Source organism: Triturus cristatus, chromosome 5_1, assembly GCF_964204655.1.
Source record: "Triturus cristatus chromosome 5_1, aTriCri1.1, whole genome shotgun sequence".
Taxonomy (NCBI): Eukaryota; Metazoa; Chordata; class Amphibia; order Caudata; family Salamandridae; genus Triturus; species Triturus cristatus.
In genome coordinates, this window is record NC_140587.1 from 1,017,165,291 (window position 1) to 1,017,182,036 (window position 16,746).

General features: G+C 48.8%; 1 protein-coding gene across 1 annotated transcript in view; it reads left to right on the forward strand.

Annotated features, from left to right (window-relative positions):
• CLPTM1L (CLPTM1 like) overlaps positions 1–16,746 on the forward strand; it is a 1,829,238-nt gene that overhangs the window by 1,212,683 nt on the left and 599,809 nt on the right. The window contains exon 11 of the mRNA XM_085606118.1: positions 16,408–16,458. Coding sequence (XP_085462244.1) covers positions 16,408–16,458 — 51 coding nt within the window. The remainder of the gene's footprint in view (positions 1–16,407; positions 16,459–16,746) is intronic.

The following is a 16,746-nucleotide window of genomic DNA, read 5'->3' on the forward strand; positions in this document are numbered from 1 at the left end:
CCCTCCCTTTCTACCCTCTTGGCGGGGGGGACACGCTGGCAAGTGGGGGAGCCTCAAGGAGACAGTTCCGCCAGATGATCAGTGACAATGACTACTGTACCTTATTGGAAGATTGTCTCCCTTAATGTGAAAGGGCTCAACTCGCCCAACAAAAGGCGCCAAATATGGCGGTACTTGCTACTGCAGAGCCCCGACATAATCTTCCTACAGGAGACTCACCTCCTCAAGTCTGATGTGGCTCGAATGGCTCACCCACGTTTCCCTCATCAGTTCTGGTCCTCAGCAGCCACTAAGACAGCGGGGGTAGCCATTTTTTGCAGGGCAGGCTTCCCCCAGGGTGATACTAAAGTACTTAGGGACACTGAGGGTAGACTTTTGAGGGTGGAGGTCAAGAGAGGGCATCGCACACTCACTCTCTGCAATATATATGCCCCCAATCAGGGTCAGGATGCCTTCCTGCGCAGGTTAATTAGGGAATACCTAGAGCCGGTGAACTCAGACCTCATAGTTGGAGGAGACTTCAACTTGGTGTGGGATGCAGAGCTGGATCGCTGTGGGGGCGCCTTCCACGGGGTCGGGGCCATGTCTGCAACAGTGAAAAAATCCCTTACTGCTCTAAACCTGGTGGATGTCTGGCGCTACCATTCCCCGGGGCTGAGAGACTATACCTACTACTCCCATGCACACCGCTCTTACTCTCGCATCGACATTCTCTGTGTCCCACTCTCTACTTAAGGATACCCTGTCGGCTTCCCATTCTAGCATTTCGGTTTCAGACCATGCTCACGTGGAGTTGCTCCTACACGAGCGTCTCACCCGCTCGACACGGTCGAGCCGATGGCGATTTCCGGACCATGTTCTGCGTGATCCGGTGGATAGGGAGGAACTCCAGGCAGCTATATTGGCGTACTTCGAAACTAATGATTTACCATGGACTCCCCTCCCTCTCCTGTGAGACGCCTTCAAAGCAACGATACAAGGTACCCTCACAGCTATAGCTGTCGCTATGGCGCGAGAGGCCCAGCTATATGAAAACAAGCTTACATGCGAAGTTAAGACGCTTGAGAAGATGGTTCAGGAGCGCCCTTTGGCGGCTCACAAACGACGCCTAGCAGTCCTTAGAGGCCAGCTCCGTGTACACAGAACAAATAAGGCCGAGCATGCTCTGCTTGCGCTCCGGCAGCGCTTTTATGATGGCTGCGACAGGGTAGGCACTGTCCTAGCGCGGCACTTGCGAACACGGGCGGCCAAGGCCCAAATTGCAAAGCTACAGGTGGCAGATGGGTCATGGGCTATCACGGAATCGGCGAAGCTCCAAACATTTCGTGATTATTATGCGTCTCTCTACACTGGTGATCCACCCGCACCAAATCAGATCTCGCCTGCCCTGGACACATGCGACTGGGAGCCACTGAGTGAGCACCACTCTGGGCTCCTAGAAGAGTCAATTACTCTGGAAGAAATAGCTGGCGCTCTGAAAGACCTCCCATTGGGTAAAACACCTGGTCCTGACGGGCTCCCGGTATCGTTTTATCGCGCCTTCCTGCCGCAATTACAGCCATATCTCCTGCGTCTCTACAATTAGTTCGCGGAGTCAGTTGGACCTTCCTCGGATATGGCGATGGCTGAAATAGCCCTCATCCCGAAACCTGGGAAGGATCACACCCTCTGCTCCTCTTATCGGCCCATTGCCCTGTTAAATACAGATCTTAAGCTGTACACCAAAATTCTTGCTAAACGGCTTAGCGTCCACCTGCCTAACCTCATAGACCCGGACCAGGTGGGGTTTATCCATCAACGCCAGGGCGCGGACAATGTGCGCCGCATAGCCCATATTGTTGGGAAGGCTAAGCATTGGGGAATACCGGCCTGCCTGCTATCGCTCGATGCTGAAAAAGCGTTCGATCGGGTGGACTGGGCATTCCTCCGTGCAGTTTTACAGAAAGTGGGTCTGGTTCCTAAAATGGTGGCACGTATTATGGCTCCTTATATCTCACCGGTGGCCAGGGTGCGAGTAAATGGCCAGCTTTCGCAGCCTTTCTCCATATGCAGGGGCACCCGGCAGGGTTGCCCCCTGTCGCCCCTGCTGTTCGCCCTTGTGGTGGAACCTCTCGCCATTATGATACGGCGGTCCCCCGATATTTGTGGTATCTCCCTTAGGGGTGTGGAACACAAGATTGCCCTCTTTGCGGACAACCTCCTTCTCACTCTATCCGACCCTTTACGCTCGCTGCCTGCGGTGCACTCGTTACTTCAAACCTTTGAACGCGCCTCAGGGCTTAAAATCAACCACACGAAGTCCTGGGCTCTTAATATCACAATCCCAGACGAGGAAATTACGGCACTGCAGGCCCGCGTTCCCTATCAGTGGGCGAGCAGGTCGGTGAGATACCTTGGCCTCAACTTGACCCCGGACCTAGCTACCTGGGCGCAGGCTAATTGGCAGGAATATAAGCTCTCAGTCCTTGCCGATTTACGCACATGGAAAGCCCAGCCACTTTCCTGGCTCGGCCGACTCAACACGGTGAAAATGTCTATATTACCGAAGATCCTCTACCTCTTTCAAACCTTGCCGACGCCTATTCCGGAGCACCAAATTCAGGGGTTGCAACGCTAACTGGTTGCATTCACATGGGGTGGTAAGAAGCCACGCTTCTCTAATAAAATCTTGAAGCTCCCCCGGGATAGGGGCGGACTCGCTTGTCCCGATCTACTTGACTACTATTGGGCGTCGCATCTCCGCTTTATTCTGGAATGGGGAGCATGGGAGAACGAAAAAGTGTGGTTTCACATGGATAGGGCAGTCACCTGCTGCCCGCTTTGGGACCATGCTTGGTTGCCTCGGGAGGTACGCCACCGCAGCGCCTACATGGCTATCCCTACTAAAACGGTCCTCGAGATTTGGGACAAGGTGGCAGTTCGCAGGGGCCTTACCACCTTTACCTCCCCTCACACTTCAATTGCTCGCAACCCGCAGTTCCCCCTGGCGTGTCGCCCACCTTACTTTGACAACTGGACGGAAACCGGTTGTAGGACGATACGGGACCTATTTCTAGGAGGGGATTTTAAAACTTTTGCCCAATGCAAACAAGACTTTGGCTTGACGGAAAAGGACAAATCCCAGTATATACAGCTTCGGCACTGGATCCAGGGCTTCTCCCTGACGCAGGCGGCCACGCGGCCCTTCACTCTGTTCGAGAGGTTGGCACGTACGTTTGGCACCTATAAGGGGCTGATCTCTCGCATATACAAAGTACTCCAGCACACACAGCGTCTAGATCCTCACCCATATCAACTGCGGTGGCAAACCCTCGCCGGCTCAGGTGTTACCCCTTCCCAGCGGGCGCGACTCTGGGGAGACATTCCCAAAACCTTTCGTAGCATTCCCCAACAGGAGTCTGCCTACAAGGTAATGACCCAATGGTACTATACCCCCGTCCGAATGTTTCCTAAGGCGTCTCCACTATGTTGGCGCTGTACTCAAGCGCTGGGAGATTTCATAAATATTTGGTGGACATGCCCTCTCCTGACTACCTATTGGAAAGAGGTCCTCAGCCAAATTAAAAGGGTGCTAGGATATCCCCTGCCCGAGGACCCGCTTACAGTTATTTTGGGCCTTAGACCGGCGACTATGCGAGCCATGACGGGCTGGGATCGGCACATTAGCCTCCACATGCTGGGCGCTGCAAAACAAAACTGTAGCCCTATATTGTAAGAAAGCAGAGACACCTTCCATAAATGTGTGGTTCACCCGCCTGTGGCATGTTGTGGCGATGGAGTTGCTCACGGCATGTCTTCAATTCCGGGATACTAAGTTCCGGAAGCTCTGGAAGCCTTTGGTGGATCATTTGGGGCGACTAGAGCATGTTAGATTACAACAGCCACGGCTCCGGGCCTTAAAATTGTTTGACGATGTAGTATACCCTACGGATCCAGGGGGCTTTCAGAAGACTACAGAACAGCCACCCTCCCTGACGGGGGAACTCTGAATCCAGAAGAATAAACTATGGCCATTACCCCTTGCTGCATCGTGTATGCTGCCAAGAGAACATACGGGTTCCCTCAGAGGGGCACTTCTGGGTAAAAAACAGAAGGGGAGCTTGATAGCGGTAGTGGGGATCCGCAATCCTTTGTCCCCCTGCCATGTCTGTTTACCCTACCCCAGTATTCCTCCCCTCTCGCCCCGACCCCCTCCTTATTGGTTAATTTCCTTTTATGTCAAACCTGGTTTTAGGCTATGTAGTGGATGGATACTACAACAACGTTGCAGCGACGCAGAGCGGAAGTGCTCTTCTGCCCACGTCAATATTATTATGAATTGCCTACTGGTTGTTGTGTCATACAATACACTGTGAGTTACACACAAATGCTAATGAATCTACATGGAACAAAACCCTTAATAATATACAGCATTAAAAGACCTACGCTCTGTAGAGTCTGGCAGAGAAACAGTAGATGGGTCATTTACGCACCGTCTGCTTGGGCGGACACCGATAGCTGGGATGCAATGTCTGATACGACTTTAATATATTGTACTTAAGATTATATAAACACAGTTACAGTTAAGCCACAGGGAGAAATACATAGAACTAAGGACATCACTCTAGAGCCATCTACGATAAACAGGGTTTTTTTTGTTCCCTGAGGATGGGACTGGTGACTTTAACCATGCTATAGTTAACTCGGCAATGTTACAACTGGTCTGCAAGGCATAGAGACTATGCAGGGCATAATGTCTATAGGGCGGGAAAATCTGGCGGTCGGCAATTATATTTGGGCCTGTTATGTGGGTTATAGAAGGCCTTCACTGTTTTAATGTACTTACCTTTGGAAGTTTGAGACTTTTGCTGCCGGCCTCTATGGTTGTAGGCAAACAGCTGTGTCGTGCTAATGGATTGTCCTTTAAAAACAATAAAAGGTTGGTTATAAAAAAAAAAGCGCTTACTGTTTTTGTCAACCATGTCGTATAACATTAACTCCCAGTTTAACCTATAGAACTCATTTTTTTTTAAGGGCACATAGGTTACGATAGGCGACTTTCGCAGCCACCATTGCTGTTTTTAAGCCGACATCACTAGGATTTGACTTGAAGTGACGATTACTCCTATTTACTACTACTCTATCCTCACTACAATCATCGTCAAACCAGCTGTTTCCTTTGCATTTTATACTTCTAGCTGAGTGAGGGCCACCCTTTACCAGTTTGAAGTGGGCTAACAATTGCTTTGTTAACCTATAATACCAATCCAACTCATCTTGACCATCTTTCAGGTCGAAATGCTCAAATTCCATCGCGGAAAGATCCTAAAATACATCTTCGCAAATCAAAACTCTTATTCTGTTATGGTAAACTACTTCAAAAGACGGGTTGGTACTTAGGCAGGGCAAAGAATCTTCTCTGTATTCCAGACAAAGGTCAAGATGATCTCTAGGCCCCAAATCTACAACTCTGGCATTTTTTATCCAATGGAACTGGTACACTGGTACCAGTAGATAATCAATGGCCAGATTACTAGTGCCATGCTTGAAAGTTCTCATAGCTGTGGTATCATTATTACACCAACCAGTAACCTTGATCAAATCAATTGGACCAAATGAGACCGAACCTTGGCATTTCCATCTCTATGATTTTCAGGAAAAGTGCTTCCCGGAATATATAATGCTAACCATACCTCTTTCATGGCCACATCAATATCTTTGAAAGTTGATCTTCCATTAAAATCCGTCCCTACCACCAACAAAGCATCTGGATACTCGCATACCAATTTGCCCACATCATTGACCAGATTCAACAATTCACATACTGGCAGGGTACGAGTTGGAGAGATTCACACAATTAGACAAACAATTTGTTTTAGCCCCTTGTTATTGATTAACAAATCAATTGAACAAGCAAGGGCCCATACACAAGTAGATGGGAGTTTTGTTACCTTCTTCCCACAGCGGACAGATACCATAATGAGCAGTCCATCCACTGCTCTCCCTCTCATCGAGGCAATGGCATTTTGACCTATGGGACCACCAGGTCTGCTGGAAGAACAATATGGGATAATCCGCTAAGTCCTGCCTGTGCTTTTCCATTACTATAAACTATTGGAACCCGTGAACGTTCCAAATCAGGTCAGGACCTAGTAGAGGATGTCCTGACCCCCTACAAGTCAATTTCATCAGCCCACCTTCACTGCTTCAAGCCGAAGATAAGCAATCCTCAGTTTTTTCAAAGCATTTCTGGGGGTGGATCTCTACTCTGTGGGGGGATATGCCCCTTACCACCCTGTCCGCTTTCCCTCCTATGTCCATCTAACTGGGAGTGGGAATGACGATTGGACCAATTTTGACGCCTTGTATCTAGGGCAGGGCTCTATCATTATGGAACGTTATTGTAGCTACACTTTCGTGTGAACAGTCTCTCTCACCAACTCCTTCTAGCACCTATTTCCTGGCCTACACTAGGGAGCCCTGCAAGAAAAACTTGATCATGTTTTTAACTCTCCATGTTCATTTAGAAATGTAGGTACTTCACTATAATAGCCCTCTCCTGATATGCTAGCAGGTTGAGCTAGAGGACTCCACTAGGTTCCGTGTCTCCTCTGACACAAACAAAACACTGGTTAGCTATTCCTCTGCAACCTTTCTAAAACCAACTAGGACCAAATCCTTTGGAGAAATCTTCCTTAATCTGTTGCTATTGGCATACACTCTTTTCAGCCTAGATCTATTTAGAGGTTGACAAACAATGCCTCTTATTCCTTTTAGATTGCATCTTTAGGAATAACAATGGCGGTGACAATTGCTTACAGGCGCCCCATGCCTGAACCAGGGAGAAATGATTTGTACCCACACAGGATTTCCTTTTGTCAGCCTCACTACTTATGTATGGGGTTAAGCGAGGATCTCCCCTTCAAAATGTTGATACTTTGCGTATTTTTTGTGATTTCTTTTTTTATTTTTGACCCCAGCAACCTTTTTTATTACCTTTAAACTTTCCTTGGTTTCCTTAATTATCCCACTCCTTTTTTCCTGGAGGGTTCCCTAACTTGTCAGTGCCTTTCTTACCCGGCTTCCTCTTTGCAGTTAATTGCTTGCACATCTTAGGGGTTGTTTTTGGAGCTGTCAACTTGGGGAGGTCTAGGAGACTGGCTCAGTGATTCTATTCCAGGTGACCTCATCCAGCTCCCATACCTACAACCTCCCCTCCCTTCCTGAGCTCTCCTTCTCACCCCTGATCTCAACAGCATGGTGAGGCTAAAATTAGATAGGACCCTTTGTTTCCCAAATGCACTTCGCTTTTTTAAAACAAACTAGGGACATTTAGAAACGTATAGCTCATTATTTACTGTGCAAATGGATACATGGACTCTCTCTAGAGGAGGGGGAAGGAGAACTAGGGTCGTTTATAACACCATTTATTTCTCCTTCCGTAAGCACAACCCTAGAACCATCCTTTAATGTTTTACTTATACTTTCAAGTAGTTTGTTAAACTTAACATTTTGAGTATTGTTTAAAACTAGTGTCTTTACTATTCCCTGAAAGATTGTGCATTAGGGAAAGAAGATTCAACATCGTCAATTCTTGGGCAAAATCAGAACTCTTTCCCAGGAAATTGGTCACATTTCTTAATTCGGGCATAACATGCTTATCATTGTGCTCAGTCCCCCTCCTGAGTAGAGCCATCGAGTCCTCACGCTCCTCGTACACGGCAGGAGAATATATTTTCCAGTTGACCCTTATACAACGACTCAAACAGGGTTACATCAGACCTCACTCCTTTTACAATTATTTCGGAGGATGAAGACCTTAGGGGGCTCGGTCCTAGGTGTAGGAGAGTAGGATCTGCTTCTTATGGTTACCCCCACTTTTTGCTGATGTTTCACTGTTTTTCGACTTTAGTCTGGCTGGGACCCTGCTATTCAGGGCCCCAGCCTAGCTGCTTCCTCTCTTTAAATCGATTGCATGTACTTTAGGTACACTCCAGATTGGATTCTGGGGTACCCTTATAAGTCCCTAGAATATGGTATACTATGTACCCAGGGCATAGGTACCCCAGAGGCCTACCAGGGGCTGTAGCATGTATTGTGCCACCCCTGGGAAGCCATTTAAAATGACACAACAGGTCTGCTACAGCAGCCTGTGTAAGGTGGTGTATGCACCCCTTACTGAGATATAGGTTACCTATATCTCTCCATATCACTGCACATGTAAACCTATCAGTCACCCCTATGGCAGGCCTTAACAATCCTGAAGGCAGGGTGCTGGGTTTCATGTGAGAAGGTGCCCATGCATGAGCAGAGCCCCTCTGCAGCTTTCGGAACCTTTATCCCAGGGTTGTTTGTTATGCAGCCAAACCATATACTCTTAAGTGCATTATAACCTTGCGGTAAATGCTAACTTTGGAATGGCTGCATGGAAACATGTCGTGTTTTGTGTCAAACACCTTGGAATCATACCCCCACACCAGTAACTGGTGTGGGAGGTATGATTCCACCCTACTAGAGGGAGAAACATGACAGCACCGGTATACCCGGTACCAGCTTACCAGACCCTGGCTCACAAAATGGATGCTGCCAGCCACAGACAAGAGTCTGCCCTCCTGCTGCTGGATGAAACACCGGCAGGGGAGATCAGGACAATAAGTTTCCTGTCATAGGGAGGTGTAACCACCTCCCAGACAGGCTTTAGTGTATTGGGGCTGGGTGGGTGCACTCCAAGAGTGCTTTGTTGTATGCACTGGGGACACATTTGGTGTCCGTGTGCATAGTACAGCTCAAACCGGTTGCAGGGGCTACCAGCCCCTGCTCTTGTGCAAAACTGGACAAAGGAAATGGGTGTAGCCACCCCTCTTTCTTGACCCTTCCATAGGTGGGTCCCCAGAGTTTGTCCCACCCCTTCCTTGGGTATAAAGTAGGAACCCCTGACTACAGAACTTTCGATTTACCTGGACGAAACTCTGCTATAGATTTACCAGAACTTCTACTATCTACACGACGTTGGATGACCGAAGAATCTCCCTTGGAGTAAAGGAGTTACTCCCCTGCAAGGCTGGCACCAAAGACGCATCTGTCCGGTTTGCTTCGACGCTGCTCCCGAAGGACACCGACGAATTTGCAACACAGGAGGTGGTTTTCCAAGCTTCCCCGAGGCCGATCTGTGCTCTCAGCAACTCTGAGATCCAAAGCCCTCATGGGAACCGTGCAACCCGAACCCCTGGACACCGCGACCCTTTGCAGCAGCATATGCTTCTTGGCGATCCCTGAGGCTGTGCTTTGGGCTACTTGTAGTCCAGACCCCGAGCAGTGATTCCACCGAAGATTGCTGGCCTACACTCCTCGAGTAACCAGTGGGCTGGTATCAGTGATTCCTCTCGAGGTCCCTTCGCGATCCCTTGTCTGTTGACTTGTGGGTCCCTGAGAAGGGTACTTGTACTTTCATCAGGCTTTCCTGGTTGCTCCAGACTTGCCCTGACTCTCCATCGCTTGGGGAGTCCACAGGACCTTGCTGGTCCACACTGAAGCCATTTTCTTCTCACCTCGTGGGTTGCAGTTGTCAAGGCTTGTTGGTCTCCAATCCGGAAAGTGACCCCCCAGCACTCGACATCCTTTGTGGGACAGCTCGCCTGCAGACTGTGGTCGTCGTCGACGCCTCCTGGTCCCTGTGGCAGTGGAGTCAAGCTTCACCTCTTCGTACCTGAAACACCCGACATCGGTGAGCATTTGTCTATCGTGCCCCTGGTCACTGGCAAGTGACCCAGACTCTGTCACCTCTGCTTTCAGGTTCTTCACATCTTCAATCCAGGCTTGGATCACACCGGACACATCTACTTTCCACAGCAGCAGCACTTTGCAGCACATTGCCATTGAAATCAACGACGATTCCCAACACCATTTGACACCTATGCACCCGGCTTCCCTGGGTGAGATAATACAAGTACTCCGGGACTCTCGTGGGTGCTGGCCCTAGAACCCCCTAAATCTAAAGCGGTTTGCTCAAAGTCCTCTTCTAAGTGTCCTTATTCTTTAAAATTCCAACCGCGACTTTCTTATTGAATTGTACGTGGCTCGCGGCTGTATTCTCACACTGCACACATCCCCCGTGGGTCTCCTGTGTCACTACCTTAGGTGGTTCCTTGGGGTCCCAGTGATTCTGCGTGCTCTAGGCACTGTGTCTGGTCAAATCGTGGTTCTTATACCACTTTCTTAATGTATGGTTTGGTCTTCCCCTGGGACCATTGTATATTGTGCTATTTACTGTCGTTTAATAACTGTATTATTGTGTGCCTTGCTCTCTAACTTCATAAAGAGGTTAGTAGAGCGTGTTTAGAAATAAATACATATATTTTATATATATACCTTGTGTGGTTCTCCTTTCGTTTAGTTATTCAAGAGGTTATAATCTGGTAAACCAAGCTGCTTTACACTCCTTCAAGACTTAGCCTGAAGGCTGCTCTCCATAGCTACCACTAGGATAGCTTTCAATAAAGATTGTCTTAAACCGATTCATCAATAAGGGTTGTTTGGACTGGTACAAGGTGCCCACTATAACTAGTGGCAGCATATACCAGGCCAACTTCTCACGCTAGGGCTCCCTCCTTCTAAAAGTGTAGCTCCTCAATCAGGTTGGAGAGGCTTGACGAGTCCAGGGCCCTCCAAGCACTGACTGATACACTCAAGCAAGAGATTTAGGGGCTCAGTGATAGTGACAGCCTCTATATCCATTTGTTCCACTGACACTGCATTCAGGGGAAGCTCAACTGTGGAAACCTCATACTCTCTAGGACCACCTCCTTCACAGCCAAAGATGAACGGCCCCTCCTCTCTGACAAATCCATTCACCACACATCAGCATTATTTCTTGACCACAGACTAAATACTCTTCCCCCCTCAGCCAGGGGAGACCTCGAACTTCTGACTTGCAACTATTTAGCAACTAAGTCCCTCAAGGAGGACGGCAATCCGGCACTGGCCTAACTGACTGATACCTACACCTTCGAGGCCGGACTTTTTTTTCCTCAGAAGAGAAAGGAACTGGGGCGGCAGATGCTAGGGAGGTTATCGTAGACTGACTCAGTAAATAGTGGATTTCCTGATAAATCTGATGTAATCTTAATCTAAATCATTCTCTGGGTCTCTAGCTGAGACAGCAGGTTTGCTACTTGGCCTGCCCACCAGGGTGGGGTAGCGGGGAGGCCAGTATTATCCTCAAGAGATGGTGATATGGTCCAATCCTGAGTGGAGCAGAAAGCCGCGTCACTTGAAAGACCACCATCTAGTCATCCTGCTGCTGCAGAATCCTCTGACAACTTATCCTCACTAAGATTAGTAGCAGGTGATGGCCGAATACTAGGCGCAGTCATGTCAGATTCCCTCCCTCCCACCGAGACTTCCTTTAGGCTAATCGATATGTTGGGCTTCCAATTATTAGCGCTCCCTCCATGCTCTTGAAAAATATTGTGAATCACAAAGACGTCTGGGGTAAGGGGGACCGGCTCCATAGACTTTGCAGCGTTCTGACAGTTCCTGGGTGCTCTCTGGCAGCACTTTAATCCCCCCTATGCTGACTAGGGTGATCAGCCCCATTACCCTTTCCACTTGGTCTCAGTATGCTCTCTGTCATAGGCACAACATGGTAAAAAAAAAAAATCACACCTATACATATTCCATGGACAACGTCGCAGTCACTGTTTCACAGTTTCCGACACCTCCAGTCATTCTTGTGGTTCCAAAAGTTGCAAAGTTACTTTTACCGTTGCCTTGGGCTCATCCTTAGCTGGCGTTAGCTGGTAGTACCTCCAGACAGTACACAAGCATAGGTCGCAAAACAGCCCTTGTAGGTAACAACATGTCAGAACTGGCAATCACTGGGATCACAAGTCCAAGTACCAGAAAGGGGGGCACAGACAGTATCCCGTAAGCACAAGCTGCACCAGTTCTCTAGGTAGCCGACTCCGGACCATGGGCTACCGGCACTGCAACGCCTAACGCGCCCCCTACCTCCACCAACGCAGGCTAGAAAGCAATCCTTGTAGGGACGCGGGTGGCGAGAATGGGTACACTATGCACTGCCCTAGCGAAAACTGTGCATTGCAGGTTCAACGGGCTCCTTAACTCACTCTCCTATTCTGTGGGGCCGGGAGTCGAGTTCGGACTCATTAATTAGCCCCTTCATGATGACTGCTCTCTTCTGAGATCCACTGTCGCAGAACCTTCCCACAAGCTGCATGTGGTTAATGACGGCAGCATCGAGGGATCCTTACGAGAGAACATGGGTGACCGCCGGTGCCCTGCCCGCGGCCCATCCAACATGGCACGGCGCAACTCGTCACCCTCTGATCGCCTGACCACCGACCTTCACAACCAGCTGCGCCGCCTCAATGCGTTCAATGGTCTGCGCCGGAGTCAGTATGCAAAATGTAAACAAGCAATAAAAATGCAATAGGTCTCGCCTTTCATTAAGTTAAAGCCAATTGCTTTGCTATACAATACCATTAGCAAAGCAAATGGCTATACCATAATCAAAGGCGAGACCTATTGTATTTTCAATGCTTTTTATAGTTACTTTCACCCTTCCTTTTCTCCTCCTCACATTTTCCTTTCCTTCTTACTTGTTATTTTCTTTTCACTGTCTCACGATCTCGTCTCAAGTTCTCTCTCTCTCATCTTCTTCCTTCCATGTTCCTCAGTCCTCTTTCCCAGCCAAGCCCCTTTCCTTCTCTCGGTTCCACACCCCTCACTCTGTCATCCTCTCACCTGCCCCGAGGAACCCCGAGGTGAGGACACACACAGACCTGCCCTGTCCCGAGGAACCCAGAGGTGAGGAGACCTGCCCCGCCCGAGGAGCCCCGGTGATCCTGTTGTAACATAGGAGTAAGTACCTCCCTGACTTGCCTCCCCGTGAGCCGCTGAGAGTTCCTGGCTCTCAGGCAGCGTTTCAGTGGGCTACACCGCTGAATAGCCTCGCCCTGAGACCCCCTGAGAGTCCGGGATCCTCAGCTAGGATGGATCTAGGGGCCACACTCGTGCCTGCCTCGCCCTGAGATCCTCTGTGAGTCCTTGGCCCTGGAGTAGTGAGCGAGTAGGCTGCACTCACTGACTTGCCTTGCCCTGAGGTCCCCGAGAGCTGGACCCTTTGGTGGTATGTATGAGGGCCCCTTTGTCTAGACTCCCCGAGAGACCTGTGCCCCGAGGAAGTATGAGCGTAGGCTTCCTTTCAGTCTTGACTCCCCCTGAGCTCCCCCCACACAGTCCTGGACTCTCTTGATGTGGGGTGTGAGTGGGCTACACGCACCCGCTTGCTTCTGCCGAGGTAGCTAGCGCCCAGAGGCAGACATGCAGGAGCTACACCTGCGGCTCTTACCGAACATGCTGTGGTCCTGCCGGGTGCCGTGCACCGTACCGTTCAAAAAGATGTCCAGGTGGAAGCCGGTCCGGCAGAACATCTGCCTCCGCCGCAGGATGGCCTTCAGGTGGGCGACCCCCGCTGCAGCCGGCCCTCGATCTGCCCCAGACAGGGCCACGTTCTCGAGGGAGGGGGCAAACCTGTGCAAATCCTAAGTCAGTCTCCCCATGAACCCCCCAATGTCAACCATGGCAGGAAGGCACAAGCGCGAAATGCCGGACTCTTTCCACAAAAATCAGTTTTTATCGACGCGTTGTCTCTTTAGAGTGGCCTTTGTGCCGGTGCCAGTGTGATCCGTGCAGGGCAGCGGGTCCGTGCATCCGAAGCTCTCTCTCCCCAGGCTTGTCATGTCCGGACGTGTCTGCTCACCTCATGCCGACTGCACTTTATATACATATACACTCCCCTCAGCACCGACATATCGGAGATTTAAATACAGGCCACACCTCGCTGGCATCCCCCTGGCCCCGGTGCCCCTCTCCGCGTCCATTCACTTGCTTTTGAAGGGGGTGGGGGGAGGGTGAATGCCTCCTTCCTCTTCATCATGAAAAAAGGCAGGACAAGTTACATGTTGCTCGTACTCATAGCACCCCTCGTCAGCTTTCTTCCCATAGGCTGTGCTCGCATACACACAGATAAACACACAGGCAAGGACACACACACCTCCATACACTTCTCCCCTTTCATGGGCTCGTGTCTGCGAGCTCTGGTGCGCGTTATCATCGGATCCATGCATTAACCTTCTGTTAATGACCTGCCAGGAACGTCTAACACGATCCATGCTGCTGACATTAAATACGTTTTTTTTTACGCACAGATGCGCGACTTGTGCGCTCACGTAGTTGAACTATTAGGCTGAAAATTGGTCTTTCCTGGTACTTTCAATTACGAGCCCTGTTAAATGCACTCTTTGACACTTTATTTGACACACGCACACCATTTTCTTCAGTTTTCGCCTTAGATGTAATCTGTGGGTGACGCCTTGCACCCCATTGGTCATTACGCTCAGTTAATGCCCTCCAAAAACTTCCCAGCACAGTCCCACTTGGATGCACTCTTTTACACTATGTTTACACACGCAAACACAGTTGCACACAATTGTGTGTGTCTCACATCACAGAGGCACGCACACAGTGAAGAGTATGTGAACACAAATATGTGTGCTTGTGTATACGCCCCTGTCCTGTTGTCTCTGTCTATTTAGTGCCTAGCTGAGGTGAAGCTTTGCGCCCGCCGATCATTAAGCTCAGTTAATGCCCTTCAAGAACTTCCCAGCAAAGTCCCACTTGGGTCCACTCTTTTACACTATTTTTACACGTGCAAACATAGTTACACATGTCGCACACCACACAGGGGCACACAGAGTGGAGAGTGTGCCCACACAAATATGTGTGCTTGTGTATACGGACACCCCTGTCAGATTGCCTCTGTCTACTTAGCGCCTAGGTAAGTGAAGCCTTGCGCCCGCCGATCATTAAGCTCAGTTAATGCCCTTCAAGAACTTCCCAGCACAGTCCCTCTTGGGTCCACTATTTTTACACGTGCAAACATAGTTACACATGTCTCACACCACACAGGGGCACACAGAGTGCAGAGTGTGCCCACACAAGTATGTGTGCTTGTGTATACGGACACCCCTGTCCGATTGTCTCTGTCTACTTAGCGCCTAGATGAGTGAAGCCTTGCGCCCGCCGGTCATTGTTTAGTAGTAAATGCCTTGCAAGTATGTCCCAGCGCACTTTCCTGGACACCTTTCCTGCTCTACAAAATAACTCTAAAATGAGAGCCTGTTCTGGTAAGGGATAAAAGCTTCATGTGTACAAAGCGCAAGCAATCTTTTGTAAAATGATACTCAGTTTTTATTGCTTTATTTTACAAGTTGTGGGAGGGGTGGAAGTGAAAAAGGGGCTTGAAGTCTGCGCTGGGCTGTTTTTCCACCTTTTCATGTTGGAAACAGGTGTTTTCCCGATCTTTTTTTCTGCTCACTGACACTCTGGTTCCCGGAGCAGCTGCCGGGAAAGCTTAGGAAGGGAGAAGGGAAAGAGGAGTGTGGGGCAGGGACGCTGGGGAGGGAGGCAGAGGGGTGCGGGAGAACCAGACATGTTGCGAAGGGGCGGGCGGCACGTGCAAATAGACATAGAAATGCAAATAAAGCTCAGACACAGCACACAATTTCTTGGAGCGCCTTGAAAAGTTTAGAATCTGGAATTGTGAGGTTCTGTCCCTCCCGGCATAGTCCGCTCTGCTACATGTCTCCCGCTTTGCCCCCTACCCCCTTCCCCAAGCTCCTTAACAAAAAATAAATAAAAAATCGATCTCTTGTCTTTGTGGGGCCATGTGTTTCTAATTAGAAACACATGGCCCCATAAAGATAAGAAAGTGCTTTGCGACAGCAACAAAGCAGGCGGACCAGTCCGGATCGGAGGCAAAAGGGCGTCCACCAAAAACCCTCATTTCCAATGGCAGGCCACCATTTACCATAAACAGTGACGCCAGCCAATGGAAATGAGGGGCGGGGCTTCAAGCCCCCTTCTCAAACTCCTCATTCACAATATATCTCGCCGAGCGAGCAGCGCATGCGCTGCAACGCTAGGCGAGACCTAAAAAGGAATTTTCTTCCACTAATTAAAGGTTGGAGTAGAAAACCTTTGCCTTTCTCAGGGTATTACATGGATCACTGAAAGAGACATTAAGTGATATAATATGAGTATGACTAGAGTAAGAAGCAGCAAATTATTTCTACTGATTTTAAAGTAGGTCATGTAAAATTGGCCTAAATTTCCAAGCAAAAATGTAGATGCTCCTTGCATGTTATAATGTTGAACCTCTTTATTTAATGTTACATACACATTTCCAATGAAATGTTTTCAAATGTTTGATTTTTAATAGGTGTTATGGGGACAATGGACGTTTACACTGTAAAGAACACATGATCAGATGAATGTATTTACAGAATGGGAATGACCAGTCTGTAGATGTTAATCGATTTCTTTTTTTTCATTTTTTCCCACTAGTTTGGAGCTCACAGTGCATCAGAAAAAAAAACAGAGGAGTATGACACCCAGGTTTGCTCACTTGTGTATTGTATTGTAAACAGATAATGTGTTGTAGAGTGCATTGTTTACTTTACCAATATGAGAAAAAACAAATGGATTGTTTCAAAAATCTTTTAATGATGTTCATCATGACCAACTGAACTTGTTGCCTTCCAGTAGTTTCCTTAAACTTGTTTTAGTAAAGGATACAAGTCTGCTTTCAAACATTTTAGTTGTTGCTATTTTATAGTAGCAATCTTTTTATTTGTCAACGCTAAAGAAATAAATCAGAAATTCCTGCTTTTTTTGTATATTGAA